This window comes from Stylophora pistillata, chromosome 3 (genome assembly GCF_964205215.1).
Source record: "Stylophora pistillata chromosome 3, jaStyPist1.2, whole genome shotgun sequence".
Taxonomy (NCBI): Eukaryota; Metazoa; Cnidaria; class Anthozoa; order Scleractinia; family Pocilloporidae; genus Stylophora; species Stylophora pistillata.
This window is the reverse complement of record NC_142521.1, coordinates 40,330,364-40,347,665: the sequence shown is the minus strand read 5'-3', so window position 1 is coordinate 40,347,665 and position 17,302 is coordinate 40,330,364. Positions and strand designations below refer to the sequence as shown.

Sequence of the window (17,302 nt, the reverse complement as noted above, 5' to 3'; positions counted from 1 at the left end):
AAGACTCGACTTGAAATTAACTTTCACCAGCCAAACAAAAGCGTGAGTACTTTAATTCAGTCCGACAGATATCTCCAGATGGCAGCCAACGGGGGAATACGAGAAAACTATCATCAGCAGAGGCAAGACATAATGGATCCTGAAGCGTTCTTCCCCGTAGTTAAAAACCCCCAGACAGTACGCGCAGCACAGCTCGCCGTCTTAGAACTACTTAAACAGCCAGAAGGAAGTGATGTGACTTGGCTTATTAAAATGTTCGGTGGAATTCATCATCTTTTCAAGAAATCTTTAAGCCAGAGTAGTCCTGTTAGTTGCGTCGACAAGGAAGAATGACCATGACACACGGTAAGAGTTTTATCTTGTCCCGGAGCTTTGAACAGCTATCCGCCGCTACATCAGCATAAATAACACGTCTAACTTGAGACATTCGATGTCTTTAAACCTTACTGGAGTATCACAAAATTCTCAACAAGCGAAACAAAATTAATGTCGAGCTAAACACGATAAAAGCCACAACAATTCACACGCCACGTTTATTTCGTTTCGCGAAGCGCTCTCGAATGAATGGTCCCCCGAAGCTGTTTGCGAGTCGTGCGCTGATTAGTTGAAATTTGAAGACCTGTCAAACAGAGATCAGCAGGTTATTCTCACGAGACTCATTTGCAATCGAAATATTTAGTAGGGCACTCTTTCCAATTAATAGTTTACTTGGTAAGAACAAAGACAAAAATGTAAGTCCTCGGCAATCATCGAAACTCACCCTTCTGTTCACCTGTCAGATGCAGTAACACTGAGAGAGTAAGAAATATCCAGATTAAGGGGGTTATTATGATTGAACTAGCAGTAAAATCTGAAATCAATGAGATTAGATATACAATGATGACACTGATTTATTGACCCGTTATATCCCCTGCCAGTTAATATACTGCTACTGTCTACTCACTCAGTTAACAAATCCACAGATTTCAAGGAAATGAAACCGGACTCATAGAAACTTTCTAGCTTACCGAAATCTAAGTTTGAATTTATGACTATCTATTAACTTTCGAATCGCAGTATTCAGAACTTCTAGTCTCACAACACAGACAATTCTCCGTTCAAAACTAAGAGATAACTGATAACATTTTAGTTGTCATGTAATGGAATAGTAAATTGTTAATATCTAATGTAAAATTTATGCTTCTACCTTTGTTTGTATGCGATCCAGATGTTGAAAACTCCTCATTTCCGAACATCAAGTGTCACTTCATCTAACCTTAACTTTAACCATTTCAACTTTGTTGATATATCCAAATTATTTCGTTACTCCCTCCGACGCAGCCCCAAACAGTTTCTTTCGAAACTATCAGCCTTAACTTTAACCACTTGTTTAGTTTCAATATGGCTTACTTAAAACAATTGTATATAGCTCTACACGAATAACCTTTAAAGAATTTGTTGTGTGTTGTTGTTGGAAACTTCTCATTTCGCAAGATGAGCATTCACCGCTTTGTCAATGGAACTCCACCTTTCCATTCGAATCGACAAGGCGATAACTTCATCTAAATCATCTTACATGTAGGAAACGTTGTTGAAAACATCTCATCCTGCAACAACGACATACTACCTCAGTTCACATTTTAAGTCCCCTTTAGTAAATAAGGTTTTTCAACGATTAGCTATATTTCGAAATCTCTCACATAAAAGCTATCATTCATTTTGCTAAAACATCATCTGACACGTACAATCTAAGGTAAGCAAAATTTCAATGTATTCTTATATCATTCTGTTGTTGAAAACTTCTAGTTTCCAAACATCAGCCGTAAACCACTACCATTCATAACCTAGTTATAGCTTAATGTTTCCCCATGAAAACTTCTCATTTATGAACATCAGACGAAGAACAAAATCTATTCTAACTAGAAGTTTAAACTCTTGCTTAATTTGATGAGGGCAGGATTAAGTTTTCATAGATCGCCTATAACATTATCTTTTTCTTCTACTTAAAATTATCAGTAATATTGACTGCTCTTGTACAAATAATAATGATAAAAAGAAAAACAAAAATGTTCCTCTAATTCAGATTTCCTAGCTTAAAATGTTGGCATCATAAAATAAGCTTTATAGTTTACTATTGTTAGAAACATCTCGTTTCGCAGGAAAGCTTTGACTACCAATGCACCTTCTACATGTATTAAGTTCGTAAGTGACTACGTAATATGTCAACATATACAAAGAAACTTTCCTGAAGTTTATATCAAAGTTGTTGAAAACATCTGGTTCCGCAACAACAATGTACGACTTCGGGGCATACTTCAACTTACTTTCGACATTTCTATTTTGATCCAAAATAAATTTTCAGCTTAATCGCGAAAACAGTCTCGTCCAGCCATATTTGATAACCAGCTTTTTACTGTTGACTCAAGCAAATTTCAAACCGAGTACCTAAACAAAAAAGTGTATAGCAAAGGACGATTGCTTCATATATTTGTCATCATTCTACTGTTGAAAACTTCTCGTTCCCGAACATCAGTAAAAAAGAAAACAAATTCTATTCTAGCAATAGCTTGTCCAGCTGCAATTCTAACCACCAGCTGAGTTCGGCCATGGCTGGAGCAGTTGTTTAAACATTGCCTCTCAGTCTTAAAGTACTATTTCTATTCTAACTTGGCTGCACATTCACAGCTTCTCCAAAAATTAAAAAAGCGTCTACTGGTTTAGACTTCCTAACGCACGCTGCTGATTATGGTACAAAAATACTTTCCGAGCCTCTTGTTAATCATCTCGTTTCGAAGCATCAAGATTAATCACCTTTCCACCTTTCGATTATTTCGAACCGGTGACTACGTTGTTTTGAGTCAATTCCTCAGACAAAATATGTACAATTTCATATCAACGTTGTTGAAAACGTCTAGTTTCCGAACATCAGTTAATAAACAATTAACACTCGTCATCTAATAAGATAATGGCGTAATGTTTTTCTTTCCCTGATAATTTGTTTTTGAAAGCATCTCGCCTCGCTACAAAAAATGACAGAACCCAGTTTTTGTTCCTCAGTTCAGTTTTAGTGACTACCAGTATATTAACTTGACTGTGACTGCAAAGAGACCTTTGAAAGTTTGGTCTCACAGTAGTAATATAATGGAGATTTTTGCATCAGCCGAAACACAGATAAAAATTTGAAAAAAGTACCGTTAACTTCTTTTTCGAAACGTACAGACTGAAACAAGATCTACTTGTTCCCTAAATAGTAATAGTAATCATCATAGTGCACAGTACAGTAATATATTCTGATTTTATGAGAAGCTCACTCCCATGCCGGCTCTTGTTCTTTTGCTTCTTGACATCGTTGGTCTTCTCGCGGTTTGGTTTCTTGCAGGCTGCTTCCTCTCCTCAGAGATCTGTTTGTAATCAATACAAAAGCTATTCCTTGCATAAAAGGATCTTTTTTTCTTGCAACGACAGAACTAAAATAAAGCTGTTTTACGTTTTGTCAGGAGCTCAAGACAAATAAAAGTCAGAGTCCTAATGATGAATCAAAATTATGCACTCCAACACTTTAACAGACCGCTTTTAAAATCTTGATAGTTGATTTCCATTAATTTAGTGAAGAACTAGAATTCAAACGATTTAAGAAAATCGTGTGGCCTGATCGTCCGGCCGAGTAAAGCCCTGAAAACGACTGTTAGCTGTTGTAGTAACATGCTGTTCTGTTTTTTTTTTTTTTTCTAACGAGGAGAAAACAATTAAAAAGGTTCGCATGCGAAGATGGGATTGGAAGCAGAGCATTTTGTTGATGTACAAATCAATTTGTTGCTTCTGCTTTTGAGTCGATAGTTTTGGAGGCCTGCTCCTAGCACAATTAAGAGAGCATGTCCGTACTGACAACCTTGAACGGAAGTCAGAGTCGAGAGCCTCGATAAACATAAGAGGCCACCACTATGGTAAAAAAGTTCTTTTTAGGGCTACTATTACTCAGACGATTAGACTACACAATCGATATTACCCTTAGGTATCAGTTACTGATACAAATTGTCAAGGCTAGATTTGATCAGTTTTTTCATTCAGGATGTTTTGAATCAAACCATCGTCCTGTTATCATTTGAGCCGTTGTATTCAAATTTCAACGAGAATGGTGGACGAAATACCTATCAGAGGTTTCCCGGTGGGATCTTCAAAACAAAAAATTAACAAGAAGCTTTTCCTGTTTTCCTCCAGCTGGGAGGAGCACCAACTCCCTCGGTACAATAAACTCGTGAGTGAATAAAAAAGTGCTCCTATGCTTTCAGTATCTACTGGCTTTCAAAAGCCGATACTAAAAATAAAATTCTATTTTTCCCTCTCTCCAGTGTTTATTAAAGCCTGACGTTATGTTGTATATTTCGCTATAATTTTCTTAAAAAAACAGAGAGAGATGAACTCTTTCCGGGAGTCCCACGTTCGCTAAATTAACAAAAAAATGCGGTACTCAACAAACGAAAACTAACCTCAAGCTGGTTTTGGTATAGGTTCAACACCGCATGGATTTGGCCAAGTGTGAGGACTTCTGGGACTACACTCTTAATGGCGTCTTTCCACTGTTCTGCACTAAGCCCTTTTCTCTCCGTCATGATCTCCATTGGCCATAGAGATTGCTCGAGCATGTGCTCAAGTAAAGGAAGTCCAGGGTCTGGTCTCATTTCCTCAGATGACAAATACCGAAAAATGAAACGTTTAAGAGCTGTTATAACCGATGTAAGGGGAATATTATCGGGTCCTACAATGCAGTTTCCAGCAATGCCTTTCATCTGATCTCGTATATCGCTGAGAAACTCCTTGCGATACATGTCGTGAATACCTTCTGTGGCCGAATCCGCCAGCAAATCCTCAAGAAACTCATAAAGTGATACGACGTGCGTGAGCAACACATCCTTATGGGGCTCGGGAAGGAGTGACTTCGGGAACGGTCTTGATTCAGCCAACCATCTGTCTGTAAATTCAACCAGTGGCTCACTGGGGTTTCCAAACTGATGTTTCTTCAAAAGACAGAGGACAATTTCCATATGCCCGAGAAGGTTTTGTACGCCTTTCAAGCTTCGGCTCTTTAAAGTTCGAAGGCCACCCTGAACCTGTTCTGTCAGCGGTTGTTGTGGTACTATTTGTTCCAGCTCATCCAGGATACCCTTGCAAGCATGAAAAAGCTCCTTCGCAAACATAAACTCGCGTAGACCATCTTCAGTTGATAGGTAGCACTTCCCCAACAGGAATCGAACGGCCAATTCCTTCTCGATCCTTCCGATGTCATAAACGATTTCTTTACCTTGACCATACTCGGTGTTGTGTTGGGAATGTGTCAGGATTTCGTTCGACCATTGATAATGAATGATTTGTTTCTTTTGTGCATCTTGAAGATGCACCATCTGAACAGACGCTATACCTTCTCCTCGCTCCAAGAATGTTAGCGCACCACATTTTCCAGAAGCAGCTATGGAAAGTACATTTACAACGAAGTCGTTCTGAATTCCTTGTAGAATTTTCAAGGCGCTGCATAAATATTTTCCATCACCTTTTTTTTCCACCAAACTCAGAGAAATTGGGCTCATTCTGGTAATGTGTGGCATATCAGCATCCCCGGCCTTTATAACAGATGGACGAATCTTCTCCCACGATGTTTGAAAACTCTTGAAAGCGTTCTCCAAGACCTCTCTTTCCATGTCATCGCCCATCAGCTCTTCAATTAGCGTTTTAGACGCCTCTATTCGGCTTTTCCTTCTACTTAGCTGCGTGTCGACCATTCTTGTCCACTTAAGAAGGTTGTTGAGGTGTGTAACTAGTTCAAGTGAGCCATGAAAATCTAAAAACAACCCAACAAGTGGATGAGACTCTCTTAAATTCTCCTCTGCATGCATGTAATAAGAGCGCAAGCTGTCGAAGCTTTTTGTGCTGGTCACACGAAACAAGCGGGGAACATGTGATCTTCTCTCTGTTTTATCCTTAAACTGGGGCTTGTCGCATTCCTCGATCTGTTTTTCCAGTCGAGACAAAGAATCAGGGTCGTGAGGGTTAGTTATCCTCCTCTTCATACCAAACTCGGAGACAAGAGGTCTAATTGTTTCTGAAAACTCTTTTTCCCATAAGCGTCTCTTTCCCTCGGTCAGGCAGTGATTCGCATCGGAGACATTGGGTGTCACCTTTTCTATAACACGATGTAAGAGCTGTATGACCTCCTCTTCCTTGCAGTTAAATAGCTCGGACAAGACGGCAAGATCCTTGATTATGTGCTGGTAAAATTCTTTAACAACACACCCTCCCTCGCCGTTGTCTACCGCAGTGCTTCCGAGCAAAGACTCAGCATTCCACAATCCGAGGGCTAGACCTCCATACAATGCCGCATGTAAAAGCAGATGTAGTATACGAAAATCAGTAGGATTCAGGTCCCTAACGCAACTAGAAACGTCTTCTGTTGGTGGGAGGAAGGTGTAACCCATTGTTGCTGAACAAATCTTGCTTTTGCGTCTGTCTGGATCCTGTTCAACTTTAGAATGGTCTGACTGTTTACACTCCGGGCAACCGATAGAATCTTCAGATCTCTCTGTCACTTCATTCAAGGCAAAAAATGTGCCACAGGGGCATAAATGAAGAGATTTTTTCGCTTGAAATGAACTGTAACACTGGGAAATTCCAAACGGAGAATGTGGATTGTTGGCTGCACCTAAGATAAACGTCTCCTTAACCCTTCTTGGGTTCACAAGGTAGGATATGAATGCCACAAATTCACTTTTCGTCCCAATATAATTCGAAACCAACACCATGCAGAGATGGAGTATTAATGCCGCTCGATGTACATCTGCCGATGAAGAGGTCGGTGAAATACAAAGTTCTTGAGCTTGGAAATCCTTCTTTCCGGTAACGCGCTGGAGAAGTTCAACATAGGGTCGCGGCAGACCACTTATGCCATTGTTAACACATTCCATTGCTTTTTCTTCAGACTCGCCTAGATTACGAACAGACCGTTCTAGATAGATCCATCTAGTTAAGGTGGCCGCAAGCTCAATCTTTTGGTTAGCGGACGTATGTAAAGAGCTAAGTACACGGTGCATTGGCTCTTGGTTTGGATTTTCATCCTGTGTTAAACAAGCCAAGGCTTTTTTGGCCAACGAGTTTTGTGTAATGCTACTGAGAGGGTCGAAACTTAGTTTGCAAACAAAAATCTGATCATCTGTGTGGCACTTTAAAGCTTGTACTGCTGGTAAATTTTTACCTTCCCGAATAATTTTTTTCACGGCATGAAGTGACATTTCCTTTCGAAGCTCTCGAAGAAAGAACAGGCGTAACTGTGATGTTCTGACAGCCGCAAACTGATTTTCGTTCGAGGAAAGAACTGACTGTACCTCTCTGACAAGCATGGTAAATTGACTGTCACTCTTCAGAACTGTAGGATTTTTAACTGTAAGTCTAGCAAAAGAGCCAAGAAAAGATCTCAAGTAAGCTGTGGCGCAAACCACCAGAAGTACATTTTTTTCTTCTTCTTTGGAAGGTTTGGTTAAAATCTCTGTCGACCTTCGTAAGGTCCCGATGCATTTGCTCTCTGATCCAGATGTACTGGCTAAGTCGATTGAAGGGAAACCAATTTCTGAGATAAGGTCACAGCATAATACAACGAAGGGGCAATCAAGTTCTGTTTCTGTTGTAAGGGATGAAAGAGCAGAATGTACGTCTTGAAGACCAGGATGATCATCCAATACCAAAGGATCGATCAACACCTCTTCAAATACGCTTGCTCCTCGTTCTTCCCGGCAGATACGATCTTCATCCTTGAAAATTTTATTAATCACAGGAGCAGCTACCTTTATGAGGGTCGTGTCCTTGCTGGAAGATATTCTGCCCAGTATACACTTACGCACAGGAGTATCTAGGTTGGACTCAATGCAGCGGGTGTAAAAGATGGCTCGGAACCCTTTCAAGTTGTCTAAATTCTTTTGGTTTTTTTCAAGTTGGTCAATTTGATTGTTGATCAAATTAAAGCAATCTTGGGACTCTAAATATCCCTCAGACGCATGGCCGTGACCACTTTCTCCGATCATGTACAGACTGTAATAGGACTCCTCAGAATCTTCCGGTATCATCAACGAAACGAAGTCATAACAGACTCTGAGGAAGTGGAACGCAGGAACTGCCTGTTGCATTCTGCTCACCATTGACAAAATGAGACTAACCGATCGCTGCCATTTTCGCAGACCTTGAGACGTTTTGACAACAGTGTCTGTTGGAAACAAAGCCCTGCAAAAGGTTTCCACTAGGATCTCAAAAAACTTCGGCGATTTATCCTCAGCGTGGTCTTCACTTTGGAATTCCCTTCCAGGGTTTTCCTTGCTTTCACTCTGCGGAAGAGAGCTCGATACAGAAATGGGATATGTCTCTTCTGGGGTCTTAAACATCATCTTGTCGAAGAGCTTCACAAACTGAGGAGATAAAAGCTCTATTTCTACAGGCACAACATCTCGACATTTGACCGACAGCTGAAAGGCGGACATTAACAGGGACTCTTTCATCCAGAAGACGCAATGCAAGTGAGTGATGAGACGTGCAAAATTTCGTTCTGATGGTATTCTTATATGTTCGGCCACCACCTGTTTAGAAAGATTAATTCGATTTGCACGCGATAAAATTCCAGCAAAACTAGCTGTCTTCAAGTCAAGGAAGTCATCAACGTAACAGTGAGAAATTCTTTGGAGATATTCGTTGTTAAATAGCTGCTTGACTGATCTCTGAATTTCTGGTTCAAATCTTTGAAGCTGCGCATCAAACACGTCATACTTTAGTTCATTATTGTCGTTAATGTTAGCTTCATCTAATTGGACACGTTGAAGATCCTCTAAAAACAATGACTTCATTTTGTCCACTCGTCGTATGAATACGGAAGAAAAAGGAAATTCTAGCTTGTGACGATAGCCTGGCACAAGGTACGACTCCGCTCCTTGCGATTCAGGTATGTCCTCAATTCGTAGGATTTCCTCGTTAAGCAGCAACTCAGTCCACACATACAGATAGTCACCGATGGCTTCATCGCTCAAAAGCACATCTTTTGGCCACGCAGATTCTTTTTCCAAGAAGTACACAATCTTCGCAAGTGGTTTTTGAACGAGGTAAATGAAATGATGTTTTATCGCCTCGACCAAAGTGGAGGAATTTATCAAAGCAAGACGATCGCTCGCCACCTTAACCAGCCAAGAAGAAGTCGCAAGGAGATCATGACCACTAGAAGATTCATCTTTTTCCAGCAGTCTGAGGACAATCTTTTTAAAGCACTCCATTATCACAGAAGATGATTTCAGCCAGTTTACGAGCTCTCGAACAACATGCAGTTTGGGCTCGTACATCGATGAATACTTGATGCGCGTAAAGCACCACCAGAGCTGATCATTGGCAATTTCCTCGAAAGGAAATGATTGTGTGCAAAGAAGATCTGTCACTTGTGCTTCTAATAGTTCTGTAATTGGTTGCATTGGCTCTTCTAAGGTGTCAATTGCCACTTGTTCCCAACCACTCTGGAAACTAAACTGCCACTGCGGACAATCCGTTTCTCTGGCTTTGCTTAAACGCTGGACGTGGACGACCAGGCAAACATGTTTTGTAGGGCTGTCAGTTTTGGCATCTTTGGAAGAAAGGTATGTGTTTCTCTGGTTCTCGATAAGATGCTTGGCCACCAGCATGTGGGGAGCATCGAGATCTGGTTTACATTGTAACACAAGAATGTTGCAATCTGATGCCCAAAACTTCTGCAACTGCTTTGCAAGCTGTTTCTCAGACTTATAAGAGCTGAGCTTCTCTGCTTGGCAAGTTCCAAGACAGGTTAGAGACTGCAAGATATTCGTATGAATATTGCTATGGGTCATTACGAGGAGCTTCACGCCTCTACTCCTTTCGTCCTCTTTTTCAAGCCTAGTTTGGAGATCCCCGAGAACGTGATTGAGATAACACCTGAGACCACTGTGAATTGGCTTCTCGAAATAATTCTTAAAAAGGAAGTCCACCTCTTCCATTTTCTTTCTGGACAATTCAGATTTTAAGCTACGCAATACACCATCTGGTGTGGCAATCCACATCAGCTTCTCTTTGCACTTTTCTACAAGGTTGTGCCTTGTCATTTCTCTATTCTTGCTCATGTGAAGGACCAAAGATGGCAAAGTATCTTTATTAAAACCCATAAACATGTCTGACTCGTTGAACTGAGACTCAAGCTCGGGAACAGTTGAAATTTCTTTTGCCCAGTTCTCAAGGCATGAGATGACCTCCATTTGGTCTTCATTCAGTACATCTGAAAAGCGTAGCAATTGCTTCTCAAATCGATTCAGAAAAGGAGGATCGGTGTAGTCAATCCGTTGCTCATCGACAAGGACAATACATCGGAATTCGTCATGGACTTGGCACATCGAGTTGCTGAAAGGACCAAGAGCAATTCTGCAGTTCTTTTTCTGTCCAACCACCGTGTAGTTCTGATTAAGCATATCATAAAGGCTACCATAAATGCTTTCCAGGTCACGCAAAATCAATACACAATTTCTCTCCATGCAGAGAATTATGCGACTTAGGATGTTATAGTTATACTCTTCTGATTGGTCCTCTACAAACCGACTTCCAAAGATTGTAACTTTCTCTCTTTTTAATTTTCCTAAAGTTTGGTCAAGAATGCCAATAGCAGAGTCTCCATTTGTTATTATCATCATGTGACGAGCAAACCTGTCGTGTAGGTTGTCACAGATAAGCTCCGTGACCGGAAAGCACTGGATCTCCTCCATTACTTTCTTTGACTGAAAATGCTTCAGAAATAAATGTTGTATCCTGTACGAGTCTGCTGGAAGCCCTCCAAAGTTTCTCTGTAGGGCACGTTGGGTCTTTGTTGTCTGGTTTTCTTCGTATTGATGGCCAAGATTCCCATCATGATCAGAACTTAATGATTTCACTAAAGAATAGTAGTCTCGAAGTCCATGGAAATTTTCATGCCTTTGGTCTTTCTGATACTCTTGGTAGGCCGTAGCAAGGCATCGAAGCTGATAGTCTTCTGGGTAGGGGTCTGATGTAATGGCTGTTTGCACGGAAGGCATGAACGTAGTATCTCTTTTCTGCGCTTGAGCTTCCCTAATCGATTGACCTGTTTGGAATAAGTCATCGATATCGGGTTCAGGCCGGGACAGGTGAACGGCACGGTTCATCTTTGCAGGGTCAAGGCACCAGTTAGAGATACCCACAACAGCAACATCGGGAGGCTTCTCTTCAGAAGGTTCTAAGAGACTGTGCAGTACTTTTAGAGGATTAAACGGTGACACCTCAGCCAAACCAATCTCGTCTAAAAGAACAACTGGAAGGATATCATTGGACCCCTCAACCTTGTATCTTCTGGCTTTCTCAAAAACTTTAAGAATTCCTTCGGAGGTTGATGACTCAGAACCTTGATGGGAAACGATATAAAGTTGTGGTAGCTGCTTTAAGAAGGGGTCCTTAGAGTCTTTTCCTCTCAAGTTACTTCGAATTACTTGCATAGAAAGGGATTTGCTGCAACCTGGCTTGCCCACAACAAACACCGGGATACGATTTAAAATACAAACAAGAATAACAAAGACATTTTCTCTTAAGGCAGCATTTTTTGCGGTGCCGTCAGGAAGTTCCATTCGCGACAGGTAATCTTCCTGCTCCTCCCTGACAATTGCTTGAAAGCCTTCGTCTGGAAAGTGCGCCTTTCTTTTCTTGATAAGCCTTGACATCTCTTTGCAAAACGAGTCTCTTTCCCTTCCTGTCTGAAAACGAGATTGGTAACTGTGAGCTAAGGCCAGCACAATAGATCGAATCTTGAGTGAAATCTTGACTGATCTAACAGCTTGGGATGGAATGCTGTTGGAGGACAGTTGTCGACGCTGAAGTTGAATCTCATGAAACCACCGCATGAGGACAATACAACGATGAACATCTCTCAAACTTACACAAAATGGAGTCTTTTCCACTTTCCGGACGTAGGTTTGGGCTGCAAAGAGAACGTCGATTAGGAGTTCACGATGTCTGTTATTGTAGACACCCTCCACCATTCTCGCAATGTATGCTTTCTCGTCCTCTGGGCTGATCGAGCCATAATCCCACACATAGTCTATCATGGTCTCTGGAAGTGGGTTAACACGGTACACCAACCTGGAGTATTCATCTGTGGATACTTTCTCACTTAGACCTGAGGTTAAAATCGTCCCATGTCGGAGTCGATACGGGTTACACGCTGATAGAAACACCAGATTAGACGGAAGAGGTTTTCCTCTTATGGTGCGGTGGCAAATCATCTCATTGATTTTTCCAAGGTGGTCGCACGTGTTAATCTCATCCAGAAACACCCAAAATGACCGCTTCCTCATTTCTGCAGACAACGCATCTTTCGTCACCTCTTGTATGAAATGAATTATTTGATCTTCTGTAATGCCAGCGTGTAAATTGAAAACACGAAAAGGTACATCACAAGTTTTTGCCAGGTATCTCACAAGGCTTGTCTTTCCGCATCCAGTTTCTCCCATTAAAATAACCGGAATATTTGCTCTGATGCGAAGCAAAATAAGGATCATTTTGAGGACGTTGTCTGGTGTCAATGCGTATTTCGAAGAGGGATCATCGTGACTCAGTGTTGTGACTGATTCTTTTGCGAAATGTTCCAGCTTCTCTTGCAATTTCCTTTGGCTTAAACAGTGATAATCTACCAATTTCATACCTTGGATTTCACAAAGGGATGTGACGCTGGGAGGAACCAACTCTAATTGCCGATAGAAGGCAGAGATTGTCAGCTCCTGCTGCGTTTGAAAGAGTAAGAGTAAATGATTGTTGTCTGCCCACCGAATCATGCCCTCTACTCGACTGACCATTTTCTCAGCAGTCTTAAAAGGAGAAAGCTGTGTCTGCCTAAGCATGTCTGAAGCTTGCTTGTCTGAGATAGCCTCTGCTTGAACAGATTTACAATTGAAAACTGAACGAGCTGCAAAGTCTCTTGAAACTCGAAGGAGAGCTCTGAAAAAGCGTGTTCGTACATCGTGAGATCCTCCAAACGCAGCTTTTAAATTGCTTGGCTTCAGGAAAGGACTGGCTGAAAATTTCAGTAGCTGGTCAGCAAATACTCGAAGAAAGGTTTCCACGTTGTTGTATGAGATTTCCCCAGCCGACGGAAAGTGCTTCCTTAGGAGGAGTCGGCACCTCTCAGGAGTCAGCGGCTTTACCTTATTTGGCCCACTGAAAGTAAGTTCGTTGCTCTCCAAAACTCCAATATCGTGAACGTGAAGGTAGTTGCAAACCACCTGAATTGGACTCGAGGATTCCTGACTGACCAGATAACGTTTGTATTCATCAAATTTGATATAGATAGGTTTAAAACACTTCGTAACTGGAAGCGAGTCTCGTAACCAGTCAGTCAAAGTATTCGCAATTTCAATGTACACGTGCTTGGTAGGGAGATGGTAAATGACTGTTCCCGAAGAAACCATTCCCACGACAATTAGCTCAAATAGGAATGTATCAAGGGCAATTGGATCATCCACCTCACCAATGTCCAAATGAATGCAGTCACGCTCTTTGATTCTCAAACTTGCAAGTTGATTGATGAGATTTCTGCGAGATAGCGGTCCACTTATGGGAACTGTTACAACGCCTTTCTCCCATCGGCTCGCATCAGCAAAAATATATTCCGTTTTTCCCAGTCCTGGGAGTTCTGAGGTTACTACAAAAACTTGAGGTAATGTTTCCTTGAATTTCTCTCTTAGCTTGACATGTGTCATACCTGTGACATTATGAATACCTGCTGCAAATTGATCTACAATGTGGTGATGGGACCCTCCACGACAAACAAGGCTGAGGAGATATTTGGAGTTAGAAAGACTTTGAAAATGTTTTATTGCTGTCACCAACTTGAATTGCATGTCATTGGGCAGGCTTTCGACATTTGCTAGGCAGTGCAAAGTGGTTCTTTGTGTGTGTTTGTAGCTTCCAAATGACCGGCGTAAAAGACGAAGTATTTCTTCCCAGCTTGTGTCTGGATGACAAAAAATAACCTCACTTGGCTGTGGATAAGCTCCCTTCATCCACTCAAAGAGGGACACTACCACATGAACAGTTTGAGTGCTCCTTTGCTCTAGTACGGAAACAAACAATTCGCCAGGTTTCACCACCCCATGGAGGCACTGCTTTGGTACTTCGGGAGTCTCGTGCGTTGTAACTTGGAGGAAGAAATAATCAAAAGCTTGACCAAGAGCTTGTAGGTCTCCCTCAATCCCTCTCTTGGTTGTGTTGCTATAATGAGAAGAAATTTTGTCAAGCGCCTCTGATGACAGAGAGGGCTGAATGAAGCGGAGGAGATCATGTACTTTACGTCTCCCAGACATTTGATTATCATCCAATTCACGGGCTCTAGCAAAGAAATCATGAAGAACCCACAGCTGATCAGGGTGAAAGAAATTTAAGAAAAAATACTTGTTGTACATATCCCTCAGTAGCTCGCTCCACTCTTCTAACTTATGCGTTAAGTTTCTAGCTTCGTCTTCAATTTTAAGACTTGAGTCAAGTTTAACCCAGAAATCCTTGTAATCTGGATGGCCGGAGACATGAAGCTCATCTGCCAAACTCAATATCTCCATGACTCGGTCGACCTGCCCCACGAACTCTTTTAGTTCAGCTGCAGAACATTCCGCGTAGAATTTTAACCGAGTCTCTGCATTTTGATGTTTAGAGTCAATGTTGACAAGAAGAAGTGCGCGACTTCGTAAATCTTGAAGGTCTGATAGTCTGTAAGTTGTATCTTGGTCACTTTTTGGATCTTGCTTGCTACCCACTTCTTGATCTTGATTTCCTCCTTCCAGATTCGGCTCTAAATCTCGGGGATATTTTATTTCTTTCTTGTAGGCCAACAACACTTCCCATGTACTATCATCATTTCGTCGGAGCTGGTAACTCCCTCCTCTGAGAGCATTCCTTATAATTTCCTTTGTCATCTCTCCTCTATTGGCTACATTTGTGTAAAAGGCCCTTAAACTGTGAACATTGCGACTGCATTCATCTATTTTCGCGGCCATTCCTTGTTTTCCTTGAAGACTGTCATGGCAGGTTTTCAGACGGCATAAAAACGCCATGGGATCAGGGGGCTTGTCCTTCACAATGCTCCTCAAAAATCGATGAACATCAATCAAGTGTGAAACTGTACTCTCTGAGACAAAATGGTCAGAGTATTCTTCTACAACATCGATCAGCACCACCATATCTTCGGAGACTGTCTCTTCTATGAATGAAATTAGCTCACGAGATTCTCCAAGGACAAGTGCAATGTCAGTCAAATCTTTGTCCATGTTGTCATCAACTTCCATCACGGTTTCATTTTCCATAGAATTACATAGATCCTTCAGAGTTATTTGTTTCATATGGAGAGGTACACAAAACTCCTCAAGAGACTGCTTTACCGGTGGAGGAAAACAAGTTTCGTCATATCCAAAAACCTTCAGTATCTCTCCCAATCTTTTGGTCTTTTTTTGCACAACTGGATACTTCAAGTAGCTGATAAGCATCTTTTGCATTGCAGGAACTACAGGCCGTCTGAAGTACTTGCTAATGAATGATAGTTCTTCAAGGAGGGCGTCAGAACTTTTTATCTCGTTCAGAAGGATATGCACGTCTCCAATTTCAAGATCACTGTTCTTAGAAAACAATGGGTTGCAAGCTTTCTGTAGCCTTTCGATACCTTTGTTACTCAACAACTCCATGACCTGACTGGCCGGGATAGAGTCTGAGTTGACTCTAAATTCCCCATTTTCATCTGTGAGAGAGGCACGTGCAATGCTGAAAAAAAATTTACTACAGTGTAGCTTATTGAGAACCTCTGCCGACTCAACAAGAGTTGATAGTGGGCCCCAATAACTGCTATCCAATACTTCCTTTAAGGATTTTTGGGAGAATTCCTTTCGAGTGTTTATTTCTTGACTAAGTTCGGGAGCATCTGATACCTCTGCAATGCCATCCACCACCTTAAGTACAAACTGAATGGATTTTTTCATCTTCCAAAACTTTACCTGAAAGTTTCGCGCCTTTTCCCAAACTGCATGAATTCTCTCCCTCCAAGGCGTCTCATCAACCTCTTGCTGGGGATTTCTTCCCGAGGAATCGAAGAAGGTGCAAAATTGCGCTAGTGTGGTGACATCTGCCTCTTTTAGCTCCAGAAGGAATCCCACCCGACTTTTGTGCGTAAGAATGGCAGTTTCGAAGTCATGTAACGCCGTTAGTGCTGTCTTGATCTTTCCATAGTTGCGAAGCTCACTGCAGGGTTGCAATGTTCGAAGCAAGAACAACCATACATCTTTCACTTCCACCATCCTTTTCATGACCTCTTCAATAGGAAATGGATTTCTTTGATTCGGAGGCAGTTCTACCAACTCTAGAAGGAAGATGAGTAGTTCCCATCTTGCCCTACATTAAAGAGATGAAGTTTACACGTTAAACTGCCTACGTGTATTGGTTTCAGGCATACTTCCACGATATCTTTTATCACTAGATCGATGCTAATTAAAGCTGGTCAGCAGTGCACACACACGTGGGCGTCAAATCGAAAAATTTTTACGCGAAGGGTCAATTTGACACAACTTCACAAAGCATAATTTCAAAATCATTTGTCAAGCTCAACTTATACTCCCTTTGGGAAGACTGGATCTCAGACATCCGAGTCAGGACCTCATCTTTTGCATCTATTGTAACTGGCCGTCTTCAGGACGCTATTTCACCCGAAGAATAGAGATATTTCGCAGTGTTTTCGGTGTTATCTACATAGTGCGTCCTGTTCGGAGCCAAGTTTGACATGATGAGCTCGCCGTAACTTCGTTCTTTCGAGTTTTATGCTTTTGAGTTGCTAAATGTTTACGGTTGCGCTTATACTGAGGAAGGTTGGCCTTATCATAACTCGTTATTTGAAAACTTCCTATTTATTGAGCTGTTGTTCTGAGTTTTGATTATTGACGATTGCCTCCTCTTCCACTAGCCAGGTCGCTTTTGTTTCAACGTTCGACAATATTTTCGATCGAAATCGACTTAATGCTGAGATCCCACGTTTTCGCACCTGTCAACCGTTCCTCGTTTTTGGGAAATGCTAGGTTGCGCCACTCAATGGTTAGTAAACATCAAGATGCGTTGGGGGTTTGAATAAACGCACATGGTGAAATTTGGGTATTCTGCTTAGTATCATCCTTCCCCCCTCTTCCACTCATCGGTGATGCTGGAGAAGTTTCATCTATTACTCAGAAAGCGTTATTTCAGATTGCATTAGTTTAGAGGAAGTTTTTGGAAAGGCTCA

General features: G+C 41.5%; 1 protein-coding gene across 3 annotated transcripts in view; it reads right to left on the bottom strand.

Moving 5' to 3' along the window:
- Positions 1-865: 865 nt before the first annotated feature.
- LOC111339738 (E3 ubiquitin-protein ligase rnf213-alpha) overlaps positions 866-17,302 on the bottom strand; it is a 49,210-nt gene continuing 32,773 nt past the window's right edge. For all 3 annotated transcript variants that reach the window (XM_088753978.1, XM_022946457.2, XM_088753979.1), the window contains 2 exons: positions 4,467-16,425; positions 866-3,380 (listed from right to left, as the gene is read on the bottom strand). In XM_088753978.1, coding sequence (XP_088610104.1) covers positions 3,276-3,380; positions 4,467-16,425 — 12,064 coding nt within the window. In that variant the 3' untranslated portion in view covers positions 866-3,275. The remainder of the gene's footprint in view (positions 3,381-4,466; positions 16,426-17,302) is intronic.